Source organism: Nothobranchius furzeri, chromosome 1 (genome assembly GCF_043380555.1).
Source record: "Nothobranchius furzeri strain GRZ-AD chromosome 1, NfurGRZ-RIMD1, whole genome shotgun sequence".
In the NCBI taxonomy this organism is placed as follows: Eukaryota; Metazoa; Chordata; class Actinopteri; order Cyprinodontiformes; family Nothobranchiidae; genus Nothobranchius; species Nothobranchius furzeri.
In genome coordinates, this window is record NC_091741.1 from 84,516,721 (window position 1) to 84,544,646 (window position 27,926).

General features: G+C 40.9%; 1 protein-coding gene across 1 annotated transcript in view; it reads left to right on the forward strand.

Moving 5' to 3' along the window:
• mrpl11 (mitochondrial ribosomal protein L11) overlaps positions 1-27,926 on the forward strand; it is a 95,283-nt gene that overhangs the window by 24,295 nt on the left and 43,062 nt on the right. The window contains exon 2 of the mRNA XM_015948701.3: positions 19,065-19,239. Coding sequence (XP_015804187.1) covers positions 19,117-19,239 — 123 coding nt within the window. The 5' untranslated portion in view covers positions 19,065-19,116. The remainder of the gene's footprint in view (positions 1-19,064; positions 19,240-27,926) is intronic.

Consider the following 27,926-nt stretch of genomic DNA (forward strand, 5'->3'; position numbering starts at 1 on the left):
GCAGCTGGCTGTGAGACTAGTGGTGGGGAGCCTGAAGTCACTGATGTTCCTGCCAGAGGATCACCGTTTGTGCCAGGAGCTTCAGTAACTGATACGCCTGCAGCAGCAACACTCAAGTCAAGCATCTGACTGGACACCTGTCACTGCAGTCTCTCCAATTATTTCTTGAATTGTTACGTCCAAGACTCCCATCTCCTCTGGTCCTTCTTCTCCAGCTGTCATGTTTGAAATGTTTCACCAGAGCTGAGATTTTGATTTCTTTCCTGTAGCACTCATATGACACTCTGACACACCTACTCTGTTAAAGCTTGCAGGACAGGTCCGTTTCACCATTGTTGAAATTCCTCTTCATTTTTATTCATTTTAGTTGCGTCTTCTTAAACTCTAGTATTTGAGCGATCGCCTGTCCTTGTCAGTCAGTTAGTTACTTTTCTCTGTTATACCATATTTTCTACTTGAGATAAATACACTGCCCAGCTCAAAAAAATAATTCACCACCACCCAAAAAACGGTCACACACTCTAATATTTTATTAAACCACCTTTAGTTTTGATTACAGCACACATTCACTGTTGCATTGTTTGAATAAGCTTCTGCAATGTCACCAGATTTATCTCCATCCAGTGTTGCATGAATATTTCACCAAGATCCTGCATTGATGATAATCTGACCGCTGCACAAAGCCTTCTCCTGCACATCCCAAAGATTCTCAATGGGGTTAAGGTCTGGACTCTGTGGTGGCCAATCCACATGTGAAAATAATGTCTCATGCTCCCTGAACCACTCTTTCACTATCTGAGCCCGATGAATCCTGACATCATTATCTTGGAATATGGCAGTGTCATCAGGGAAGATGGAATAATCTGGTCATTCAGTATGTTCATGGTGCTGCATGGTGGGACAGTTGTTAGCACTGTTGCCTCGCAGCATTAAGGTTGCAGGTCCAAAACTCAGCTGCAGCCTCTCTGTGTGGAGTTGCATCTTCTCCCCATGCAAGCGTTGGTTTCTTCCGTGTACTCCAGTTTCCTCCACAAATCACAACATGCCCTACCGGTTAAAAATTGTTTGTCACTTTGGTTAAAAGTGCCTGCCAAATAAATAAACATAAATATATTCAGCTGGTCAGCTGACCTCATTCTTGGAGCACATCCTGTTGCTGAACCTAGACCTGACCAACTACAGCAACCCCAGATCATAGCACTGCCCCCACAGGCTTGTACAGTAGGCACTAGGCATGATGGGTGTATCACTTCATCTGCCTCTCTTCTTACCCTGATGCACCATCACTCTGGAACAGAGTCCATCTGGACTCATCAGACCAGTTTTTAATAATGCGTTGGACAGCTCTTAACCCAGTTTTAGTCATTTCGGCAATCTCCTTAGATGTTTCCTCTGCTTGATGCCCGCCAATGATCTGACCCTTCTCAAACATCTTTTCCACGACCACCAGGCTGATTGCCTAAAGTCTTTAAACACTGCTGATGAAGTTGGAGGAGGGTTTTGGGTCATTATCACATTGAATGATGGATTGGGATCTATTCATAGCATCCAGCATAACATTGCAGAACCCAGTGATGGCAATCCTTCCTCAAAGTTTCTGAGCTCATCTGTATTTTACCACCATGCTGTGCAACACAATAGAAAAAGGGGTTTCAAGTAATTAGTTATCCTTTTAAAATTATAAGCTTTGATTAGCAGTCATACAGAAGATTTATGTATTATTCTGTTGCTTAATTGCATAATTTGAGAAATTGTCTCACATTTGATTTCTTTCGCTAACCTTTTAAGATGTTTCATAAAACAAAAGGTTGTGAAAGGTGTAAATGTACACACTAAGGTTTTATTTTAAAGCGGATAAATCCACAGTATAAGAGTGTGTGCTTACATTTGGCTTTGGTGTTGAAAATTATTGCCTGGCATTAAATCAGAGACAGAGGCAGCTTTGGATTACACACCTGAAAGCTCAGAGGTCTGATGGCTGCCTGATTTGCCTCTGAGCAGCTTTACTGAGCAGCTGGTGGTTTAAGACCACACTGAAGGGCACATCACTGTGAGTTTTGGGCAGAAAATGTTCTCACAATGCAAAGATGCAAAGACTGCATCAGTGACTCTCCATCACAAACTCGTTTGACCTTTTAAATCCGAGCTGAACACTGCTTTCAGCTAATGTTAGCCCACGTAGACACCAAGATCAGTGTGTAACCACAAGCCGCATGTAGAAATATCCAAGTTTGTTTGTCCACCAGAGCAAATTAGTTAATCTTTGCAAAACCTCTTGTTCTGTACCAGTGTGGAAATGTGTTGTTTTAAATCTAATGAAGATAAAAAGCGTTTAATTTGTTAAAAACTGGGACTCATGGCAGATTCTTTTCTGTGCTTCTGGAGACTGAAAAGCAGCTTTTCATGTTTCGCTTTGTAAAACATGCCGAACACAGAACATTTCACCCTGCAGTTCTGGAGCAGTGATTAAATGTTTGACATGAATTTAAATTGAAACGATCCCCTTCGGAATACATGTTTTAAACCTTAATATGCGCTGAAGGTTTGATTTAAAGCAGCTCCTGCTGCTTTCTGCTTGTTCCCTAGTGCAGAGCTAATGAGATTTGATGTAACATCAGACTGTTTGGAGTAAAATGAATTTAGGACTTAAAATTGGGGACGTAACAAGATGTCTAATCCCCAAATGCACAGCTGAGCTGAGATGTTAGACCAGATTGTGGAAGTCCCCCTTATGCTTTGGTCCTCAGGGATCATTCCAGGCACTTCATGAGCTCTTGCTTTTGTTTGACTGGCCTTTAGCACTTGGCATTCAGTGATCAATACCTCCAGGGTTGAAGTTTGATGGGCTGAATACTAATGTAGGGGAACGTCTCGGTCATACGACGGAGTTTATATCTGATGTTGCGTCTTGATCTTATTGAGGCGTCTTAAGAGTGTGTCGGCAATGGATCACAGTCCAGAACATTTGCTCTGTTTGGTCACTGCAAAAAGGCTCATTGATTACAGATAAGCTGTGGCTCCTAACTCATCTAAACAGAAGCTGCAACCCAGAATTCCCTGCTGCCGGTGAAGGACTCTGCTGTGTTTGTTCTGCTGTTAATACAGATTTAGTGTTTTCATTTATTGAAGGACACCAGTCACTTAAAAAAACTCGTAATAGTGTTTTTATGCCAAGATTGGCAGGTTTATTTAAAGAATGCAAATTCACGGACTAAAATTAAATCAGTTTATGGGGGACGTGTTAAGAGTCACACACTAAGGCTTGAATCTTCTCACAACCAATGCAAAAGCGAGAACAGCCACTAGATGGACTTCTAACTTAAATCTGAGCATATGATTGTCAGAAGACTTGCACAAGGCGAGAATTCATTTTGTTCTTTTTTCTTAAAATTATAATCATGATGTTTGGAAAAAAACTCTTGCAGGTTTTTATCTGTTTAACACGATAGAAACAGAAAAATGTCTTCGTTTTTTGAGGCCACGATACGAGACAGGAATAAGAATACTTCAGTTCCTATCAGAGTGACAAAATTACACCCTCAGGACAGGAAATATCAAGTAATGGATCTCGTGTTTCTGAGCAAACCAAGGTAGAAACTCGCTAGAATAAATTCAGTCTGTCAAATTAAATCATTCTAATTAGGCCAGGGAATTATCAGCTTAGCTGCAGATATCGTGTTATTGCAATACATGAGAGGAAAGGAAGTCAAAGAAAAAATAGAAAGGAGTGCGGCTCAAAAAAGACTAAAGCAAGTAAAATCCTTAGCCTGAATTCTTGTACAACATGCTAGCATAAACTGATCAGCTGAAATATTAAATTAGTCTGCTTGGTATTGATTTATTCACTCATCATAATGGCTCCTCTGTGTCCTGAAGATGTCTCTCTGACTGTTTAAACTTCCTCTGAACAAAACCTGCCCTGGAGCCATTTATGTGTGGTTCACACATTAAAATTGAGTCATTTGTAAAATGTCCATCTCTTTACTGATTTGTTTTTCTGATGACACTCTCGAAAGAAAAACCAGACTAAAACATCATTTAACTGTCAGAAGTAACCAAGCTGAAACCGTGTGACGGATGCCGAGTCAGTGACGGATCGTAGGGACAACCATTACAGTTTAGTTTCTACCTGAAGTAAAACTCAACTAGTCTTGTCAGAGACTCTTTTGTGAAAGAATTTTCTTATATCCAGCCCTGCTAATCTGTACGTTTTACCAGTTAATAAGTTAGATTTTTACAGCTGATCAAGCTGCAGGCTGTGAATTTTGTTACCATGAGAACCATGCATTCAACTGGAGGTGCAGAATAGATTATTAGAGTTCTTCAGGGCGTCGCTGAGATGTCCGATCAGATCTGGGGTATTCAGTGGCAGGATGGCAACGTTTCAGAATGTTTGTGATGATTTTTGAACGCTCTCTAAAACAGTTTATGCAGTATGTCGAGTTTCATTATCTTGAAGAGGCCGCTGCCATTGAGGAATGCCACAGCCATGAAGGACGTTTTCTAAGTCTTTGGACATGAATATAGAAATTCTCCTCTGTTTTAATGCTTTGCTGAGCGGTGTCCACTGTCCTGGATGCATATCTGTAATACAACAGAACATTGTTAAAAGTATCAACGTGTTTCATGAAAGACAAACTTATTCATGTTTTATCGAAGTAGATGTCTGCATTTGTGCTTCAGTATTTGATGATCAGGTTAGACTGATGTTACTGTTACTTTACAATAGGGCTGGGGGTAAACGATTATTTTTAAAACGATTATTCTGACGATTATTTTATCGAATAGTCGACTATTCTAATGACTATTTAGAAAATTAATCTAATGATTATTTTTCTATTGCACAATTAACAAAAACCAGAAAATCTCAAATAAATTCCTCAAAAAAATTGATAAATTGGTACTGTAAGAGAATAAACACTACAGGCCTTCCATTTTGTATAACACTGCGTTTATTGTGTTGGTTGGTTATGTTCTGGTGACGTGTAGAACTTGGGAGTGCAGGCTGCTGCCTGAGAAGTGGTAGAAGATGGAGTGTCTCCATGCTGCTTTGTTTTGGTCACTTATGTGCGTGAGGCGAGTGGTCTTACGGGTTAAACCAAACTCAGGTGATATTTTACACTAAACCGAAAACCCACAAGACTCTAAATGTAATAAAAGGGAGATCTACACCACAAAAAAGATGAACTCTAAACCAAAACGTAACAGCTTATCCCAACGCAAGAAGCTGTTAGCGAAGATGCTAACAGTAGCTTTACCAACATTAAGTTCAAGTTACCAAGTTTAAATAAACCAAAAACACCCAGCAGCAAACAGACCAGCACGGAGGAGAGACTGCTACCACCAAAACAGCTCTCCTCATGTCTGAAAGAAGCTCCTTAATGAAAGGAGAAGCGCTCCCGGTGATTTTCTACATCTGCGATAGACACGAAGCAGCGCATCTGACCCCGGAAGTTGTTGTCCGTTGCCGGGAGACGAAGGCGGGCAAAACGGGAAAATAATCTAGTAGTGGACGGACGTTGTTCCGGGTCTTCGGTATTTGGCGGAGATGTTAGTGAAGGCGGAGAAGAGGGCGAACTAGAGGAAAAACAGGCAGATTCCTCTTCTATTTACAAACCCCTGGGGATGCAACAAGTGGGCGCGGTGCGTCGACTTCCGGATCTGACGTCGACAAATTTTTGGAATCGAGCCGTCGACTTGTCGAGGCTTCGCTACAGCCCTACTTTACAACAATATAGAACTGACCAAAGTGCTTCACAGCATAAAAATACATAAAAACTAAATCTTAAAAACTGGAACTAAAAGACTCGTGCTGAGTTAAAAGCCAAAGCTTAAAAATGGTTTTTTTTTTGAAGAGATTTAAAACCAGACAGAGAAGATGTCCACCTAATATGCAAAGGCAGTTGCAGAGCCTAGGGGCTGCTCCATAACCCCCCCCCCCCCCCCCCCGTCACCTCTGGGCTTACGTCTCATTCTTGGTAGTTAGCATTGTGAATCTTTTGGTGTGACATTGTTTAATATTCATCCAAGTGTTGAAAGCAGGTGATAATGTTGTATAGTTTGAATCAAATATCTCATGAACCACTGCATTTATTAAAACAAACAGAAAGTAATTACGGGATGAACATCTGATTAGTGATTAATTTGAAGTCTGTCCAGTTCAAGATGATAGAAATACAGTGGGTATAGAAAAGAATCGCCTACCTTTGCAATAATTAAATTTTCTTTCCTTTGCATCCCCAAATACAAACAAAATATCTTTTACCAGCTTTACTTATCCAACGCTTTAGTACATCCAACTGTAAAAAATCACAATCACAGTTCATACATTTTTTCTAAAATAAAAAACAAGAACTACTGAGCTTAATAAGCATCACCGCCAAATGTCAATATTTTGTTGGACCACTTAAAGCTTTAATAACAGCCTTGAGTCTGTTGGGAAACTTATTTATTGACTTAGCACATCTAGATGATCCATATTCGCCCACTCTTAGCCATTTTAAGTTTGGTCAAATTGGATGTTAGGTGTTACTGGACTACAGTCTTCAAATCTCTCCACATATTTTCAGTGGATTTAGGTCTGGGCTCAGTGTCCTTCAGTCACCGTGTGGTCAGTTTTGCTGTGTGCTTCAGATCATTGTCATGTTGAAACCAAGTTGACATCTTCTACTTTCTGAATTTGATGGTATTTTGCACCATTCATCTTCCCTTCTACTTCAACCTGAGGGAGTACAAAGGATGCAGCACTTCCATGCTTTACTGTATGGTGTGTTGTAATGATGAGGTGCGTTGGATTTACTCAGGGTGAACCATTTGGTGTTAAAGCCAAATACTTCAAATTTGGTCTCATCTGACCATGCGACCTTTTTCCCTTGGGCATCAGAATCTCAGAGGTACATCCTGGAAAAGCTCAAACAAACTTAATGTTGCCTTTTTTTGATTAGTTGCTTTTGCTTTTTGCTTGCAACCCTCCTAAACAAGAAACATCTGTCAATCAATCAATCAATCAATACTTTATTAATCCCAGAGGGAAATTAGAGTTTCAGTACACACAATTCAGAGATCAGACATACATGGGCAAGACACATGACATGATTTGGTGACTGTGGTCATTCGCAACCCGAGTCGCGCTACCTTAAGAGATAAGAGGGTTACATGAGGATTGGTTCAGGTGGAGGGAAAAAAGGCACTTCAGAGTTACCCTCCACCGGGAGGGCAGCTTTGCTATGCAAAAAAACACCTCAAACATATAGGCAACAGACTTCAGACAACACAACATAACATGAGACTCCAATAGGAAGGCGGGGGGGGGGGGGGGGGGGGTCCTGTTTCCCCCAGCGAGAGCAGCCATTTCAGGCGCTCATCTACTGTACAGTCACAGGTGGGAGGGAGATCGTGGGAGAAGCGAAGAGCACATTGACCCCTCCAGCTGATGACCTCGCCAGGCTGAAGTCCACCAATCCAAAGGTGGGGGGGTCGGGTTTTCACACGTCTGTGGAGCGTTAAAATTGTTGTCAAATTCACAGAATGACCACTCTTTGCCATAAAATCCTGTAACTTCTTCAGAGTGGCCATCGACCTCTTGGTAGCCTCCTAACAGCTTTATCCTTGTTCTTCCAACCAGTTCGGAGAGATGACCGGGTCCAGGGAGGGTCCTTGTAGTGCCAAACACTTGCCACTTGTTTTACTGTGCACCTTGGGATTGACAGTGCCTTTGAGAAATTTTCATAGCATAGTGGCCTTATGTCTGTCCACAACTCTTTCCCCAAGCTCTGTTGAAAGTGGCTTGCCACCTATAGTCAGTAGTTAGCTGTACTAATAAGCAAACGATGCTCTGGAACAGCAAAATTGCTATATCTAAAGATGCAACAGTAGGCATCTGATTATAATCAACCAATATCCACCATAATCAATTTCACTAGTGATTGAACTAAAAAATATCATTTAATAATTATTTTTTATTTGTGAAATCACAATGTCTAAACAGCAATTAAGATCCAACAATTTTCTGGTTTTTGAACTAACCATTACTAAGTTCCAGTTCATATAAAATAATATAATGACAGATCACCTATTGCCGGAGTAGGCAACCCTGGTCCTAGAGAGCTGCAGCCCTGCTTGTTTTCCCAACTATCTTTGTTGTTCCTGCTGTTGATTAACTGGATCAGGTGTAGAGGCCGGTCTATATGGGTTTTTTAAGGCCGATACCGACTTTTAAAGAATTTTGTTGCTAATGGCCGATATCTAAAGCCGATTATTAAGGCAGATATATACGTTTTAGCAGCACAATGATTGTGAAAGACAACTGAACACTCACTCTGGGCAATATAAATTACAAAAGTCAATACATCTTTTAATACCGTAAATCCTCCAATACAGGCCGGTATTCAATTAAAGGCCGGGTCTCCAATTTTGGCCGGTGTCGGAGTCAGCGGAGGTAAATAATGGCCGGTCTCTTATTGTGGCCGGGTGGAATGTGGTGACAAGCAAGTATGAGCGTCCCAGCGGCAGGGTTATAGTGCCCAAATCAACCAGCTGGAGGCAGTAGAGGTTCACGCGGACCTTTATTGGGCTTTTTCTTCAACGCTTTGTAACGCTACAGACACGATCCTCTATCACGCTCCTACCACACAGAGTCACGGTGTCAGTTAACCATGCTAATTCAACCCGCTCCACAGAACACACATCACCTTCCCTGTGGCTTACATAACACTCACACAACACGCAAATCAGCACATAGGAACTAGCAGAACGATAGGAAACACATATAACACAATACCCAGAATGCACCTGGCTTACAACCCCAGCCAGGTCATTACACTATCAAGTTCAAAGAGAACGTGCTGATTATGCTGCAGAACACTCTGGAGAGCAGCAGTAGGGGGTGTATGAACTAGTCAACTTCACTATACAGTAATCCCTCGCTACTTCGCGGTTCGTTCATCGCGGATTCGCTGCTTCGCGGATTTTTTCTTTGGAGCATTTTTCAGGGGGAATTTGCAGATTTGCGGTATTTTTCACTGATTTGCGGTATTTTTCTATGCGAAATATCAAGAAATTCTTGTTTTTTTTTTCATCAATTTCATCATAAAATGCACTTTTTGTAATAAAACTAAAAAAAAACAAGTAAAAAAATTTTTTTCTTGAGTTTTACCCACAAAAAGAGAATGTGATCATACGATAATTCAATAGGGAGCGTGGTTTCACAGACGCGGAAGTGATAGCGTCGGTGAAACGCCGGCTGATCTAGGAAACCCCCGAGCGTTCGAGCGTCAACGAAGTGACACGGAAATGCCGGGCTTTCCAGAAGTAAGTAAGATAACTTACTATGATTGTTCGTTGGATTGATCGGTAGGTTGGAAACTCTGATCATGAATCTGAAGAAACGATGACTGAGTGGTGAGCTGGAAAGGCGACTTCCGTTTATAGCCGCGGTTTGTGACGTAGGTGCAACGTGGAGGGAATCCCCGCGAGGGGCATGCTGGGAGTCCCTACTTCGCGGATTTTCACCTATCGCGGCCAGGTCTGGAACGCATCTACCGCGATAAACGAGGGATTACTGTAGTGACTTGTTATGCCTGTCATCGACTAGTCGCTGTCACGTGATAATGACCGGCAAGATGCAGCCCTCGGAAAAGACAGCAGCCTGCTGTCAGCAGGTGACAAGCTCCTGCGCTCGGGGGGTGGGGGTGGGGGTGGGGGGTGGGGGGCAACGCGCTGTGCCAGACCGTGTACTGACACGCGATCGTTCATGTCGGTTCATTTCCTTTAATGTTTTCTGTCTTTTATTTGTGCCTGATGTGTATCGCTGCTGTGGAGCGGGGCACATCAACTTGTCCTCAGACGCACAGATCACTGATGCGCCCGGCAAGCAGGGAGCGCTCCGCTGTTTTCGCGGTCGGTAGATCTGCCTCCTGAGCACAGCCACAGTAACAATCAGGTGTCGCCACCTCAAAAACTAATTTAACACGCGATCGTTCATGTCAGTTCATTTCCTTTAATGTTTTCTGTCTTATTTGCACCTGATGCGTTTCGCTGCTGTGGAGCGGGGCGCATCACCTTGTCCTCCGACGCACTGATCACTTATACGGCCGCCAAACAGCGAGCGCTCCGCTGTTTTTGCGGTCGGTAGATCTTTTAGAACTGCAGTTCAAAGGCAACTCATGAGGTGAATATATATGAACCCAGGTAGCAGTTTTTCTTTAGGATTGATAGGAGATGCAGGAAGATAATAAACAGACAGGACAGAAAAATAGTCAAATAAAAACAAGTTAGTTTTGTACCTGGTGGTTGCAACAAACAGATACCATTGAAGGTAATCAGAAGTGAGGAACAGAACATGAAATAATTATTTTAATGTTTAGAGCAGCAGGAACTCCGAGAGGCTGCAGGCGCATCAGTGAGTTTGCGGCTGCTGCGCAGGGGGAGGGGGGAGAGGACTGAAGCAGAAACTACCGTTGTTAAAAGAAATGTGTTTAACTTTGAAAATGTGGGCGCAATTTTAATTGTCAAAAACTCCAGCGAACCATTAGTTCATTTTGCTCAATTAGAAATAGAGGCCTGCCTCTAATACTGGCCCTCCTTCCAATAAAGGCCCGGAGCTTGATGAGCTTGAGTCAAATAAAGGCCCGGGCCTGTATTAGAGGATTTACGGTATTTACTGAACTTGAAATATAACATCAAACAAACTCAAAACATTAAAAAAAATGGTGTGTTGGGGTCCTTCGGGTCCTTTCTTTTTAGTCTAATAGTGGCGGCAGTTGGCCACACAGGTGCCTGATTAAAAAAATAATAATTTTATCGGCTTCTAAAAATAATTTCGGCCGATATAGAAAAAATGTAATATATCGGTCCATCTCTAATCAGGTGGGTTTAGCCCATTTTTGAAGCTGCAAGTTTATGCATGGCTGGAAAACATGCAGGACTGCAGGTGTCGGTACAGGATCTGCTCGGGTGCAAGATCGGCTCGGGGTCCTTCAACTGCCGATGACGTCAAAGTACGGCAAACCCACTCAGACAAAATACACTACACATCTATACCGTTGGAAAGAATTTAGCAGTTTCGTTATTAAAATAATGTTTCTTAAGACGTAAGTTTGTGTTTATAATGGTATTTGTAAAATAAAACACTATATTGTATTCATAATGTTGAACTCCTCTTTGAGCACATCCCTTGAAGGATCATAGGTATTAGCAACACCTGTGAAATTGTATTTGCAGGAAAGAAGTGTGTCCCGTTTATTGAAGTATTTTGTGTTTAGTTTTTGACGTCTTGTCCATGCGTAGTTCAGTTACGCTCATAGCTGCTATAGCCAAAACTCTGGAGTTTAAAGTTTTCTGGCTTTACTAAAATACCTGTCTGTACTTATTTGATTGATGGTAGTTTTACTTTCAATTAGACTCCAAATGTAATCATTTGACACGTTTCTAATTCATAATTTGTAAGAATGTAATCGGTGATATTAGCATTAGCATTACTATGGGTTTTTCCACGTATATTAGCGTTGCGCTAACCACTCGCTGCCAAATTGCAGCCTTTGCGATGAGAAAATCTCCTTTTGTCACATCGCAATTTAATTGCACATGCAGTTAATCGTTTGGCCCTAATATACATGCAGCTCTATTCTAAAAGTGTATTTTCAAAGAGGTAATGATGGATTTCTTTGTAAAAGTTGTCCATCTTTCCAACAGAAAAATTTGCCTGGACCAACGTAACGTGATACCAACGTAACGTGAAAACGTAATTCCGTAAGTTTCATGTTCAGCCAATCAACTACTTTGACGTCACCGGCAGTCGACGGACCCCGAGCCGATCTTACACCCGAGCAGATCTTGTACCGACACATAGGGTTGTCACGGTATGAAAATTTAACCTCACGGTTATTGTGACCAAAATTATCACGGTTTTCGGTATTATCGCGGTATTTTTTAAACGGTGTTGCATATGTTCAGAAAGCATTGATAGTCCTGTTCTACACAAACTGAAATAGTTTTGAAAAGGTTTAACAGTGTTTATTAAACCTAAAATAACACAAAGCCTTAGCAAAAGTGCAACTTTTCACAAGTAAAGGAACAAATAGCTTCTTTTTCTGGAACATGTTACAGTAGTCAGTGCAGGTTTAAATTATACAAATCCAAACATTCAAAACATAAACAATATGTAAACAAATCAAAGAAACACCACTTGTTTTCTCATATACTTGTTTTCTTCATTATCAAAATGAAAATCTAAAACTCCAGTCCACACTTGACTTGAGCACTGTACAAGTCAACCTTAAAAAATATGTATTTAAAATAAATAGCCACTTTAAACAAATTACTAAAATAACTACTACACTATGTAATCAAATCCAAATGTTCAAGTATAAATGGCATTGAATAAGTAAACAAATCAATGACAAGGAACTAATTGTATATTTCTCTTCATCATCAACAAATAAGATGCTTCATCCAGCAACAGGGTGTCCGTGACACGGTTTAAATGCTGGCAGAGGACGCTGTGGCTGCAGTATATAGTGTCTCGTTGCATTCTCCCTCAACCAAAAGTCCTCACGTCATGCATTTAAGCTAAAATGCTAATGTTAACTTACCTTGCACTGGCTGTAGAGACGTGGGTGATCGTCACACAGATGTGCCATTAGATTCGAAGTGTTACCTTTTGCAGACACTTGTTTCCTGCACGTTCTGCAAACGGGATAGCAGTCTTCTATTAACTGTCCCTCAGCATTTTTCAGAAATCCCAAATATGCCCATACTTCCGATTTAGTCTTCTTTGAGGGCGGATGGATGTCCTGGGCGCTGCCGTCTCCTCCTTCGGCCATTATTTCAGCTTCAAAGTTTTGGTGCCGTTGCAAACTAAAAAGTGCGTGTGCCGCGCCGCGGGAACTTCAGCTGAAGCGACGGTGGCTGGTAAGGGTCATCGCGCCGAAACCGCGGCCACGGTAAACCCACCGAGATAATATAGTTTTTTAAAAACTGGACGGTTATTTTTATTGTCAACTTTTTTACCGGGGTTTACCGCTATACCGGTTAAAGTGACAACCCTACCGACACAGGCTCTTTAGGACCAGGGTTGCCTAACCCTGGCCTATTGGAAAGTGTTTACTTTCAGACTTATAATTTTTAAGTTCAATAGATTTTTGTCCAAAATCATTTTAATTATAGGTCTTTAAGATAAAAGAATCAGACAGAATTGGTAATGGTAGATCAGAGCCATACAATAATCATTAATCTGCCTAAACAAACCATTCAGCCTCAGCATAAAATCATCTCATTAAAGAATATGTTAGATTTTTTTATTCTAACATGTTTAAATGTTTCTTTTTACAAGTTGAAGCAAGGGTCATATGTGGAAATAAAAATACAAGTCTATGAATATTTTTCTGGAACGCATTGCACCAAACACAGTTTTACATTAATGTGTGTCTGTGAGCAGCAGGTGTTGTGTTGAGCTGTGTTGTCAGTGCAGAGCTGAAGATGGTGGATCTAACTGGGGAACAGAAGCCAGCACAACATCGAATATGAAGTGAGGGCTTAGGGAGCTTTTACAAATTGCCCCATTCTGTAATATTATTAAAACTCTTTATCACCACAATCACATAGAACATTAATGTCTCCTGTTTATGCTATATTATAAACATGTATGTTGGTATAATTTGGTTCTCAGAGTAACTTTAGTTGTAGAGGATTCTTATGTTTGTTGTTTCACAGTTGTCTCCACACAGGCACCAGCATTTTCCCGGCTTTGACTTATTTTTATTAAAATTAGGCTGTTGTCATGGCAGGAGTAATAAGCGAAGCAGGAATACCCTGCTTGTTTTTTTTTTTTTTTTTTTTTTTTTACATAGTCTAGAGAAATGTCAAACAGAAAATCCCAGAGACAGCTTCAGGCAGCTGAATGTGTCTGTTTCAGGATAATTGGAGGCAGCCTTTCTAGCGGTTACATCTTATCAGAGACACAAGGACACTAGCCTCTATCAGAGCTGAGCTGAATCAGTGGAAACGGTAGTTTCATCTAAAATCTGAAAATAATCCGTCTTTAGTGTAATTCTGGTGCACAGACATGTCACCAGGTCTCCCGCATCCATCACGGCCTTATTTCTGCTACAGCAGCTCTAACACTTCTGCTGCTAAAAGGAGGTGGAGTGTGGGATTCACAAATTGTTTATAGAAGTTATTGATCCTGGGAATCGGAATGTTTTTCCAACTTCACTAAACCCAAACAACCATCTACTGAATTTTCTCTAACTGAATAATGCTCTTTAGGAAATCTGAGCTAATTGTTTTTCCAGACCTCTCTCTTTCTGCACCTGTCACTGTGGGTGGGGTGATATCAGATCATGAAGGATTGTAATGTTTAGATGATCTACCAAAGAAGGGACATGGTAAAATCCTGTAGGACTCATTCTGTTTTATGGCAGACACTACGTAAGCTCTGCTCAGACATGTCTTTTGGTCTAAATGCTCCATTAGATATTTTGGAAATACACTGACTGGCCAACTAATTAGGTACACCCATAGCAATGCTAATCTGCTAATCAATAGATAGAAACTCAACAGATCTTGGTACGATGTAGACGACCCACTGAAGTTCACATCTTGCATCAGAATGGATAGGAAAGGAGATCTGAGTGACTTTGAACATGTCTTGGTTGTTTAAGCTCGGCAGGCTAGTCTGAGTGTTTCAGAAACTCCTGATCTACAACCTTCTCTGTGGCTAACAGAGAACGTTTGAAACACTGGAAATGTCTAGAGAGCAGCAGATATGTGGATGAAAATGCCTTGTGTATGTCAAGAGAATGTGTAGACTGGTTCTAAATTATATAGATTAACGAGCTCAGATTACCACTGGTCCCTTCTGAGATCTGCAGAACAGCAGTTCTGAACCACAACATGATGAACCTTGAAGCAGAAGACCACACCAGGTGTCTCTCCTGTAAGACCAGGGAACTGAGCCTACAGATCAAACAGGATCACCAGAACTGAACCAGAAGAGACTGGAAAATGTTTCCTGGTCTGAGTTTGGATTTTCAATCTTGATTTCAGTAAACATGTAAGCATGGATCCATCCTGCCTTGTATCAATGCTTCAGACTGCTGGTGGTGTAATGGTGTACGGGAGAAGTTCCCATCCCACTTTGGACCCCTCAGTACCACCTGAGCCTGGTCTAAACACCACAGCCTACCATAGCGTTGCTGCTGACCATGTCCATGCCTTTATGACCACATGGACTCATTTTCTGATGGCTACTTCATCAGTAGTAGATGGACCATGTCACAAAGCTCAGATCATCTCTAACTGGTTTCTAGATCATGATTATGAGTTCACTGGACTTCAACCACCTCCAGTCAGCAGATCTCAGTCCATTCCAGAACCTTTATGATGTGGTGGAATGGGAGATCCTCATGGATGGAACTGTGTGGTGAGGACCAGAACCTCTGAGGATTGTTTCCAACATCTTGTTGAATCCATCAGAAAAATGCAGGTGATTCTGATGGGAAAATAACCGCAGGGAGTTTAGGTTGGTTGCAGTTGCTCACCTAACTTTTGTTTTCATTTCAATATTTTTAGGCGCAATGAAGAAAAAACTTTTGCACAATAGAAAGATCAGTGAGATTTCTTATGTTTCTTCAAGGTTTGTCATTCTTTAGCTGTGAGGCACCAGCTTCAGCTACGTAATGCTGGAAGATGTGCAGAAAGGAAGGAGTAAATATTTATAGGTAGCAGATCATATTTATGTGCCAAGTTTTATGGTAGACCATTCCTTAGTCATTAAAACACCTGACTGACAATCATAAAGGTTATATTCTTAAAAAACACATCAAACTACCTGATAGATATAGAAATTAATACCATGCTCTGATCTGCAGGTGGTTCTGCAGCAAGTCTTGAAATCTGCAGGATTCGTCCCATAGGAGGAATGAAACAGCATCTGTTCACAGTTTAATGACTTTTCGCCAAAGAAATTAGAAACATAAAGCAGTCAAATGAGGGTTGTAAGCGTGCTGACTTTTTCTGGCCCCTCATCTGACACAACCTAAAATAAATGCTAATGTTAGCACTAAAGCTTGGCAAGCACGAGGCAGGAACACACACTGGATTTTAGTGAGCAAGACCGGCTGCCTGGTGGCCTGCAGAGGTGTTTCAGGACAGACTCGACAAAAAGCTGTCGTGAATAATCTATCAGACGCATAAAAGAGAATAAAAACAGGTGGAAGTTCTTTACTGCAGCAGTTTTCTGTTGCACGTTTGTCGGGTTGTTTCTTTTGAGGTTAAAATGTTTGATTCATGATCTAAAAACAACCTCTGTGTACACGTTTCACTTCATTTCTGTCACTTTTTAAGTTTTAATTTAGCAGAGATGTGGAGAGGAGAAGGCAGGGTGTAACAAAGGGTACTGAACGAGCCTTGGTTCTGAGATGTTTCAGGTACAAAGCCTGATCTCAGAGAAATTAATTACTATTCAGCTTTTATTTCATCAGACTGCAGTGAAAAGATATGAAAGATTCAGGGAGAAGAAGAAGAAGAAGAAGACAATTTCCCCCAGGCTGATAAAGCATCAGTATCATACTGAGCTCAGTCTGGGACTTTCAAACCAAAGAGAAGCCTCAAAGACCAATTTGTTCATTTTTTAAAACTGTCATTTAACAGAGGTTTGATATCCATAACCTTGACTTTTGAGATAAATTACAGATTCAGAGGCCCAGCTGATGGTGGCTGCAGCTCCCTCGCTAATTAAGAATAAAGTGAGCCTAACAGATTTAGCAACAAACAGCGGTGAGATTCACTGGTGCACTAAAGCGCACAATTTTGATAGCAAACACATTAATTTCTTCAAAGCCTCCTTGAAATGAATGCAGTCAGCTTTAAATACGTTGATACGTGCAACAGAACCTGCTGCTGCTTTGTGACGGCATTTTGGAGATCTCAGAGGAACAGTGATGATGATAAAATGTCATGAAGATCGGGGTGATCTTTGCTGCAGACCTGCACGTTCTCGTGACAGGTGGGATTTTTTATTTTCTCCAGCTTCTCTCACCTCAGTGTTCGCTTTTATTGACATGTTTACGTCTGTCAGAGATGTTTTTTCCACTTGTGATGGTTTATTTGACAGGAAAGCAGCAGTAGAGCTTTGGAGGTTTCAGGTTTTGCCTAAAAGTGTGTAGTTATTTTTTTTTTATAAACTATAATTCAGTGTTTCTGATTCCAAATCCTAACTTGATTGCATTTATTAGTCAGACTAAGATGTGACTTCATCTTAAAACAACACTGACATGTTTTTTTTAGTGTTTTTCTTCACAGCTTGCATCCTTTTTTTCTCGTTTTGTAGTTAAAATGCTGTTGGTGGGATGCTGTTTATCAGGCACGTTTGAACAAATTGCTCCTTCTGTGTCGTCCTCGTTAGCGATGACATTGTCGCCCAGCAGAAGCCTAGAGAGGAGCTTCAAAATGCGTCTGCTGCTTGCACATTAGCGGAGTTTTGATTTGATTAGCGGGAGGGGGTGTCAACCCAGCTCTGACCGAGCCCGGTCCTGTTGTTTCGCACCACGTTTCCACCTTCTGCTGCCTCTAATGTAAATCTAGCTGCTGCGTGATGCTCACAGCCAGTTCAGATGTGACGCCTTATGTAGGTCAACTCTTCTTCGGCACTGACTGATTCCATTTTCTGGGGAAACTGCAGTTTTATTATTCATGCTTGCTAAAGGAAACAAGATTGTAGTGCATTAAAGCATGGCGCTGTCACTGTTACTCTTCTCCCCTTAAACTGGAACAAAACTGAACATTCCACACTGTTCTGAACAGTTTTATGCACATATCTAGTTAGGCTGCTTCTTTGAATTTGCCATTTTATTGGTTTTATAGCCCCTTTTTTCACCTTCAAGGTTCTTATTTAGCGCCGCCTGCCAGTCAAGAATAAATTTAGACGACTTCTTATAGCTCGATAAGAGAAGCGCCTTGTCGAACTTAATGCAGTTGGCTCTGCATTCGTAACAGGCTTCAAAATCCACCTCACCGCTGCATAATTTCTCCACAATGAAACAGCTGAACACATGAGGTGAGTGGCGTGAAATTGACCTCTGAAAAAGAAACAGTGTGTGTTTAAGAGTTTCTATTCAGAGAACCCAGGCTGAATTGATTCCACCTGGACCTCCCCCCCCCCCCCCCCCCACACACACACACATCAACTTACAACTATTTCCTCATGGTGGTTGCACTTTAATGGCTGCTGGATAATCACCAGTTGAGATAAAATCACATCTTTTCTCAGCAGTAGCTTATCCATGTTTGTTGCTGGGAAGCTGCATGAGGTCCCTTATAGCTTTATGGTTCTGTCTGTTCTGTTGATCTAATTGGATACACTCTGTTGCTTTCAATGAATCATTGCCGAACCTCCTCGCCCCCCCCCACCCCCCCACCCCCCCAAGTACTTATTTTTATTGAATGCAGGGATCCCCTGAATCTTCAGGCATGACCCTTAAAATGTGTATTTGTCCCTTGGTTCTGGCCATTGATTCTCCTTTTTTTCTTCTACTACTGTGTGTCGGCATCTCTTGTATTCCAGTAGCAGATTATGAGTCTGCTTTTATGTCCTCTGCTTCCCTTGAGAAAAGGCCATGAGTTCAGACCATTCCCCTACTCCACTAATTGACTCCTAATTTGGCAAATGCACTTTAAGGCTGGATGAAACAGCCCACTCTTTTTGTGTTGGGGTCTAGAGATGCATTTCCACCCTTCTGTCCTTGACTCGTGACTGCTGTTGAAGCTCGACCCTGGCCTGTTGGAAAAAACTGAAAGAGGGGAAACATTTAGAGGTTTACCGTGGCAAGGCTCTCATTTGGCTGCGTTGCCAGCCAGCTCCAGGAAAGCAGCTTTTTGCCGTGACAATCGAAGGCAAACATTTTTTAATTACTCGCCCACTGCAGGGTTGAAAGGCACGTGTTTTGCCTGTGGGTATTCAGATCGACTTGAGTGTATGATGTTTTAATGAGCCAGCTATGCGAATGGTTTGTTGCGATTGTGTGTGTGAAAGCCTAATCTGTTTGTTTTTCCTCCGTGTTTTTCAGTGGATGCGGTAAACTTGCAGGCAGATTTAAAGGGTTTTCCAGACAGACCAAGATGTCAAAGATCTCCAAAGCAGCAACGGCGGTGAAGAAACTGGATACAAGCGGTGTGATCCGGGCTATATTGAGGTCAGGACAGGCAGCCCCTGGACCGCCACTGGGCCCCGTCCTGGGACAGGTAAATTACCTGCAGTTTCACTTCTGGTTCTGTCTGTTTGCTCTGAGTTTTAACCTAATTGTGTGAACCGTGCTTCATTTTATTAGTTGACCTTTCTCACACCACTTTCATTAGCAGAGACACATTCTGATCCTTTCTTATTTTCTCTTTGCCAATCACAGACTTCTTTATTTGCCCTCACTGTACATATCCTCCACCCTCTTCATCTCTCTGTTTATATTTCATATTCATCTCACGTCTCCACAGTGCAGGTGTGTGTGTGTGTGTGTGTGTGTGTGTGTGTGTGTGTGTGTGTGTGTGCCACACACAGTCTGCAGCGGTTTGCTCCGTTTCCAGGTTAAAGGCACTAACACAGCCATCAGCGGCAGCTGTCCTCGTGCATTAGTTATCCTCTTTACAAGCCCGTCAATGAAAAGGGACAGAACGTTTGAAGGTTTTGCCTTAAATTCTTCTCTTCTTCTTTCTGCTTCAATTGCTCCTGAGAGACATCTGCTGTTGTCTGTGCTTTTATTGCTCAGGATGCACCACTGGAACTCCAGCCAGAAGAATTTATATGTTGGCTAGGGCAATAATAACACAAGTCAGCAGTCTTGAAACACAGACTCATTTAAGATTTGCTGTAAATAAAACAACTCTTCTGTAACTCATCAGATTGGCGTTGATGTTCAATAACCTCATCTTTTGTTTCTGATCACACAACTGTGTTTTTTTTTTCTTTCTCGTAAAAATTTTATTTTCCACCGTAAAGCAGCAATCTGCTCCTGCTTTAATGGCCATTATGCCATTAAAGGTTGATCATCCTTTTCGAGATTGAATGAGAGCAGCTTTGAGGCTCTGTCTGCTCATACAAACGATCCAGTTAGCCTCTTTAATGGACACTTCTCATCAGCCCTGAAAGCTGTTGCACACTTGGAAACCAGATCAATTCTCACAGTTGCTCCATCTCTGTGCCTTAATAGTGACACTCGGACAGGAGAATAGAGAAGTGAACAAAAGCTGATAGAAAATCTTCAGAGAAAAGCAAACATTGAGATAAGGAAGTAATTAATATGATCTACTCTGTTGTTAAGAGCTGAAAGAAAAGTTATCTGTGCAATTTACCCCAAAGATGCCTGGCACCCAAAATAAGGTTTCTTATTTTAGAATAAAATAGAGCTTTTGCTGTAAGAGGGCCATGTTCACAGAGAGCATTGAGTAACAGATGTCTGACCAGAACACACTTAGTTTCAACTCAATTAAAATCCCAAACAGCAGATATTAAATCTTTTTGGTTGTTTTCCAGATGTTGATGTATACAAACTGGAGTCCACAGAGCTGGTCTTAAATGATCAGATTCAGACTAACAGAGCTGATGTGTTGGCAGAAGACATTAGTGGAAGAACCCAGTGCTAAATTCCTACTGATATCCTGATTCCCAATTTTCCCTCCTCCTTTTATCCTCAGTCAACTCCTGACCAATGTCTGGGAACTCTGCCACTAGTTTTTGAATATTTCTATAATGAGAAGAGATTATTCAGCTACCTGACCAATCTTAAGATGAGATGTTTGGGTTTTAAAGGTAGGATCCACTTTTAATTGACTCTTAAGACCGTTTCGCTCCAGAGGAACTAAGCTATGAACTAAACCATCTTGCATGGCTGGTAGGGTCTCTCTGTGAGACCATATTAGAGATGTAGAAAATGTTGATGCACATCAATATCATATTTATTTTATGTTATGATACTGAATAAATATTTAAAAGCACTGTATCGATTTGCTAACTGGCAGTTGTTGTTGGCACCTTTGCTCTGATGCAACAAGATCTCACGGTAACACTGAATGTGTCAAACATCTGGCCAGAGTTTTACAAATAAATTCAGTCTTAAAAATTACAAATATCATCTGATTTTTAGTTGATCAATATATTGTATCGTCACTCCTGTATTGACGTAAATAGTATGGCTAGATTCTTGCCAGTACAGAGCCCTAGACTTTATACAGCATTTTAAGAGTGGGTTAGAGTTAGAGCATGGTTTTGAGCATGCACAAAGCTTGTGTGGTGAGGTTGAGGTGGTTTTCTCACCATGGGAGCAGTTTATTGGGTTGCTTGGGAGTTCCGTGGCAGCGTAACCTCGATGTGGGGCCTGTGTGCTCCACAATTACTTGGTTATTAATCATTTTAGGCTGGTTTCGCTGCTCTGGTTTAATTTCCTATGGTACACTCCCATTGTGCACCAATGGCATGTTAGCATGGCATGATCCTCTACCATATCTGCGCCATGATGAGAGGGCCACAGCAGAGTCCAGGGCATGCTGCTGTTGTGAGTAATGTTCATGGGAATGAGCTTCTGATGTAAAGAGCGTGGTCACAGTGCAGGAGACAGTCTCAAGAATGTGTAAAATATCTACTGAGACCTATTTAAAAATGTAGCAGCATCACAATCCCCTTCACACTGAAAGAGCTTTTTTAAAGTAGTCACAATCCACCTACGTCTTAATGGATCATGTAGGTCCTGGAGAGAGTAGAGAGGTCTGCACCCTGTGTGAGGGATGAATATTAATGCTTTATATAATGTACTTCCATCAGGATACTCCTGAGCAGAAAAACTCTGTCTCAATGACTACGTTTACATGCAGCCAATATCCGGGTTATGATCGGGTTAAGGTCGGTATTCGGGTTTCTGAGTTGATCAGAATAACCCGTTTACCAGCATAAATAGAAAGAGTTACCTCTAACTTGCATAACCCGATGTAAATGCGGACGTTGGGGTAGCGTCAGGACGTACGGACTACGTCCAGACGCAATATGCGTCATTTCCGGTTCTTCTTGTTCCGGTATCCGTGAAAACAACAACATGTTTCCCAGTTCGGAAGAGATAGCGACCGCGTTTGTTTGCGCTTTAGTTTCCTCGTCACTCCAAAAGTGTGGTGCTGTGCCGCGACTCGCCATTTTGCTCCCAACTTGTTGTTTACTTCCGGTGTTCTGGCGCATACAAGACGTCTCGCTACTCAAAAGACCAAGATTCCTTGCGAACAGAGCATGCGCAGAACACACGCTTTGATGGGCATATCCCGACATGCGTTTACACGACCAAACATTCGGGTTAGAAAAGGGTTACCCCAGGTGTAGTAACCGGGTTTTAAAAAACCCGGTTATGAGCATATCTGGGTTTTTGGTGGTGTTTACAAGGACCTGCGGAACCGGGTTATTGTGAATATTCGGGTTTTAAAAGGGTTACTGGCTGCATGTAAACGCACTGAATAATTCATCACAACCCAATTGTCACTCTTTAAATATTTACCTTTGATCATGAATTTGGATTCAGACCTCTGAATTTACTTGCTCTACAACAAGAAAGCAGTTCGTTCATGGAAACCTGGTTTATTTGGGACTTGATTTTAGTGCTTTACTGTTTTCCATAATTTCTGCAACATAAAAAGGATTCTCTTCTACGTTCTCATTTTCTGTCATGAAAAACATCCCATTTCTATACATTTTCTTCTACTTTGCTTGGAAAACAACCTCTCATTTATTAGTTCAGATGAATTGTTGTTAGGAGGATTACTGATGCATAATGTAGGGCTTTACATTTAGCAGCTCTGTTGAGAATAGCGTAATTTGGCTCCTATCATCCCTGCAGCTTACTTTAACACCGGGTCTGTTTTTGTTTCTAAAATTTGCATCAATTATAAAGACTATAAAGACAATGTCTGTCTAGTGGCTTTGCAGAAGAGTCTTTCTTTAATGGAGGAATTTTCACTTATTAATCCAGCGTTAGAAATGAGAGCTTTTGAGTGAAGAGGTTTTACTTATGCAGGTTTGTCTTAAAGCTGCTTGAATACATTTTACACATGGACCACATGATTAAGTGGCGTAAAAATATCCAAGTGTGCAGCTGTTTTCAGCTCTGCTGAGTGCATCGGCCTCTTTACGCTCATTATTTTGATTTTTAAGCTTTCATCTTAGTGGTTTGGTTCAGTCCCAGGGCTCTTGGCTGGGATGGTTGTATTGGAGTATTTAGTAGCTAAATGGATGGAATTAAATGCTGGACTCAGAATCAACAGACAAAAAGAAAATGAATGCTCTATATTCATAAGATTGCAGTCCAACTGTAAGAAAGGGACAGAGCAAAAATGGTCTGAATGGGAAAGTTCAAAGAAGAAATTATCTGCTGAGCAATAAGATCAAAGAGGATTTTAACTAACACTACTTTTAAGAAACATAACATCATTCAAAGCGGTAGTTTTGAGCAGCAGTGAGAATAGATATTTACACCTCCACAACCAGACTGACGATGAATCGTCATCATGCCGGAAACGGCCACTGGCTGATTCTAGCTGCCAGTCAAAGGCTCCCTCTATAGGTAGGCACGAACTTCAGCCGGCCAATCAGTCGGTAATGGGTGTGTTTGATCGGCTTCGCCCGAAGCAGTCTTCCAGAGAGCATGTCCATAAAAAACGGTCACCTGAGCACGGAAAACGCACACATTACCGAGATGTGAACACAAGTGTCCTTGTTAAACAGCTTGAAAACGCTGTTCAGTCTAGGTACTTCAGCAAATGAGCGCATGCTCTGTGATTGACACCTGTGCATAGGCGGATGTTGAACACTATTTTGCCTACTGAGCGGCAGTCAATTAAAATTGCATGGGGCTCTATGGGGTGGGGTGGGGGCTACATAATATCACATAACAGTCCGTCAGTCTTTCACTTTTATGGACTTCTAATCATACAATTCCTGGAAAGATGAAAACCCTGAATTTCTGATTGAAGGAGCATGTTTGTCACCTTGGAAAGGTCTCCCGTACTGGAAAACCCTCCAATTAAAACAGCTGGGCAAACAAGAGTGGTCCACCATTATCACAAATGCTTGATTACGGTTGTTGCTGCTAAAGACCTTGGTGAAGAAAATCATCTTTTGAAAATTACCTTTTACCTCAGGTTATTTTGGTTTGATAAGTTTGCTGATGTGAAACATTTAGGTGTGACGTAAAATATATTACAAACGCTATCTGTAAATGGGCTAATATTGTCTGACAGCACTGGATAACGAAGATTCAACACATTCATCTTCATTTGACACCAAAATGTAGTCATACTAACATTGTGTCCTTGGGCAAGACACTTCACCCGACTTGCCTATGTTGGTGAAGGTCAGAGGGGCCGATGGCGCAAATGGTGGTCTCACCTCTGTCAGACCGCCCTAGGGTGGCTGTGGCTATGTAGCTTATCATCACCGGCAGTGTGTGAATTTGAGAGTGGGTGAATAATGGAAAACTCTTTGAGTGCCTAGAAAAGGGCTATATAAATCCAATCCATTATTATTATTATTATCAAGTATTAAAAGACCAATGATTGAGAGTATAAGGTCTATTTCTCAAAATATGTGCCTCACACAATAAAATCAAAAGCCTCAAAGAATCTTAACAAAGCTGTTAGTCTGACTGTGGCATTAAACGGTAACTCTCCTTAAGCTGGAATTGGCTTCATCATTCGACTGATTTCCCTCTTTCTTATTCAGTCTCTCTCTCCCTCTCTCTCTTAACATTTTTAAAATTACGATTGTCTATTTTTTGCTCATTTTAAATATATTTTTAACCATTTTCTAAATTCTTTTTTATATTTTTACATTTTTTGCTTTTGTGAAGTGCCTCGTGATTTTTATCTTGAGAGGTGCTATAGAAATGATCTTCTTCTTCTTCTTCTTCTTCTTCTTCTTCTTCTTCTTCTTCTTCTTCTTCTTCTTCTTCTTCTTCTTCTTCTTCTTCATGTCAGTGAGTTCATACTAGTGTTGTCATGGTGTGAAAATTTAACCTCACGGTTATTGTGACCAAAATTATCCCGGTTTTCGGTATTATCGCAGTATTTTTTTAAACGCGTTACATTTTCAGACAACTAAATAAACCCTGTATATCAGGAAAATATTGTCCTCAGTTTGTGTCTAAATTTAGCCTAAAATTTGTTATTTTGTAATTATGTTGTTTATTTGTTTACATTTTTCCCCTTTAGTCTTTAAAATACCAGTATTTGCCCATAACTTATTTTTTGTCTGTTTGATGTCATCATTTTAAAAATATTAGTTCAGATGATACTCGGTACTCAAGTAGCCTTCTAATCAGATACTTTTTTTTACCCTTACTTGAGTAATAAACCCTATATCAGGAAAATATTGTCCTCGGTTTGTGTCCTTCCTGTGAGCTTTGCAGATGTGGGAAAATGTCATCAGGCAGTAATCATTGTTAAATTCATAATTATTCTCGGAGAGAGACCAACTCTTATGGGAGCCCCGTAATGCATAGCATCATTTCAATATGGCAGTGTCCGCGACACGGTTTATATGCAGGTAGCGGGCGCTGCGGCTGCTTTATATAGCGACTCGTTGCATTCTCCCTCAACCCAAATCCTCGGATCGCGCATTTTAGCTAAAACGCTAACGTTAGCTTGCCTTGCGTTGACTGTAGAGTTTGTGGGTGATGGTCACGCAGATGTGTCATGAGATTTGAAGCATTGCTGCCTTTCACAGACACTTTTTCTGCACGTGCTGCAAACAGGATAGCCGTCTTCTATCAACTGTCCCTCGGCATTCTTCAGATATCCAAAAGATGCCCGTACTTCCCACTTTGTCTTCTTCGAGGGATAAAAAATGTCCTCCTGAGCGCTGCCGTGTCCTCCTTTGACCATTATTTCAGCTTTAGCTTCAAGAAAATTTTGGTTGTAAACAACAAAGTGCGCATGTGCCGCCGGCAACTTCAGCAGATGATACGGTGGCTGGTAAGGGTCACCGCGCCTACACCGCAGCCACGGTAATCCACCGAGATTATATAGTTTTAAAAAACAAGACGGTTATTTTTATTGTCAACTTTTTTACCAGGGTTTACCGCTACACCGGTTACCGTGACAACCCTAGTTCATACAATTCAAGCTTTAGATGGTTTGTACCAAAAATGTCATGCTTTCTTGAGTATTTACTCTGTTGTAATGTTATGTAAAGCAACACTTCACCATGAAGTAGTGAAGGGGAATTTATGCTTTAATTTTAGTCCATTCAGAAACATTTCATCTGGGCTGTAATCGTAGGCTCTGCCAAGTAAAAAGTGTTTACAAAACCTGTTTTAATATCTCTGTTCTTTTTATCAGTTTGGTGTTTAAATTATTCAAGGTTTTTTATGATCACGTTTAAGGAGCAACTGAGCCTTTTCTTGCTTTTAGCCTTACAGGAGATCTCTCTGTTCCTTCTGAATCGAAACTGAAAATTAGGAAGCGCTGCATGACTATTGTCTAAATCCCAGCCTTGGCTTTTCTCCATCTGCAGACATATGAGGAATTTTAAAGGTTAATTAAAAACTAAACCTTACTGCTGAATGCTTTAATTTTGCATACCATAAAGCATTACTCACATTTACCATTTAATTCTGGTTTTTATACCATTTAATTCAGTTCTTGGAAGTGGATGTATTTTTCCTGGCAGCTATAAGAAGATTCACACAACAGTATGTTTTAGCTTAATTCCTGCTACCACGGTGACACCAGTACTGATGTGCCAGCATCTGTGTGTGGGGGGGGTGGGGGTGGGGGGTATTTTTGAACTTAAAAAAAATCATACCACAGCTGTAATTTTAGGAATCTTCTTTTTGAAACATGCATGTGAAGTGCAGTGTTTTATTTCCCAGTTACACACATGTCCTGTGAAGCCAGTTTCTTTGTATGGTGCGTTTTACCTTTGAACATTTGTACCGTGCTGTTTCCTGTCAAAATATTCTGTTTGAGTGAGAAGGGTATTAAATAATGCATACAACACTATACTGAAATAATTCAGAGTTTTTGTTTTCGCACTTGGAGCTGTTTAAACATTTCCATTTAATTTCCACATTTTTGTGTTTTCATGAAAACATTTTTGGGTTTAGACAACCAGTCAGTGTAATATAATGGTCACAGTAATTCTGCTGATTTAGTAAATAACCGTATAGAGTTACTTAAAGAAACTAACATTTTGAAAAAGAACCAAAAAAGTGGGTACAGAAAATATTCAGACCCCCGTCAATTTTTCACTCTGTTATATTGCAGCCATTTGCTAAAATCAATTACATTCATTTTTTCCTCATTAATGTACACACAACACCCCATATTGACAGATGTAGTGGAATACATTAGTTAATTATGACCAATAAGATGTGATTATTCCATATAAATATGAAATATCAACCTGATTGATCTTTGAATATTTAATCAGAAGATTCTAGGGTTCTTTGCTTCTTCAGGGACCATAAACACTCTTTGTATTAATTCAGACAGAGTCAGTATATAGTTTTAAAATGAATTTAATTCTTTTCCCTAAACTAAGGATTATACATGACAGTATATGAATAATGAGATGTGGTGTGATGGATCTGGAGTGATTTAATGTGATAGGTGAAATGTTGGAATGGAAGCTAGATGTTTAGCAACTGCTCTTTGTATCTGGGAGAAATTGTGAAATCTGGGTGTAAAAGATTTGTTGTTGTTCATAACTAGAGTGTTGTTTATTTAAAAACCTCATCAGACTCCAGTATGCAGGCTTACGATACCCGTGGAATGAGTTGCTCCCGGGGGTCTGGAGGGTTTCGGTCAGAGTGGTGAGATCACCGGACGTCGAAACCACAATACTCAGAGATTAGTAGCTTCCTCTGAGTTCAGCTTCCCCGGCCATGAGATGCAACTCGGGGTCTGCA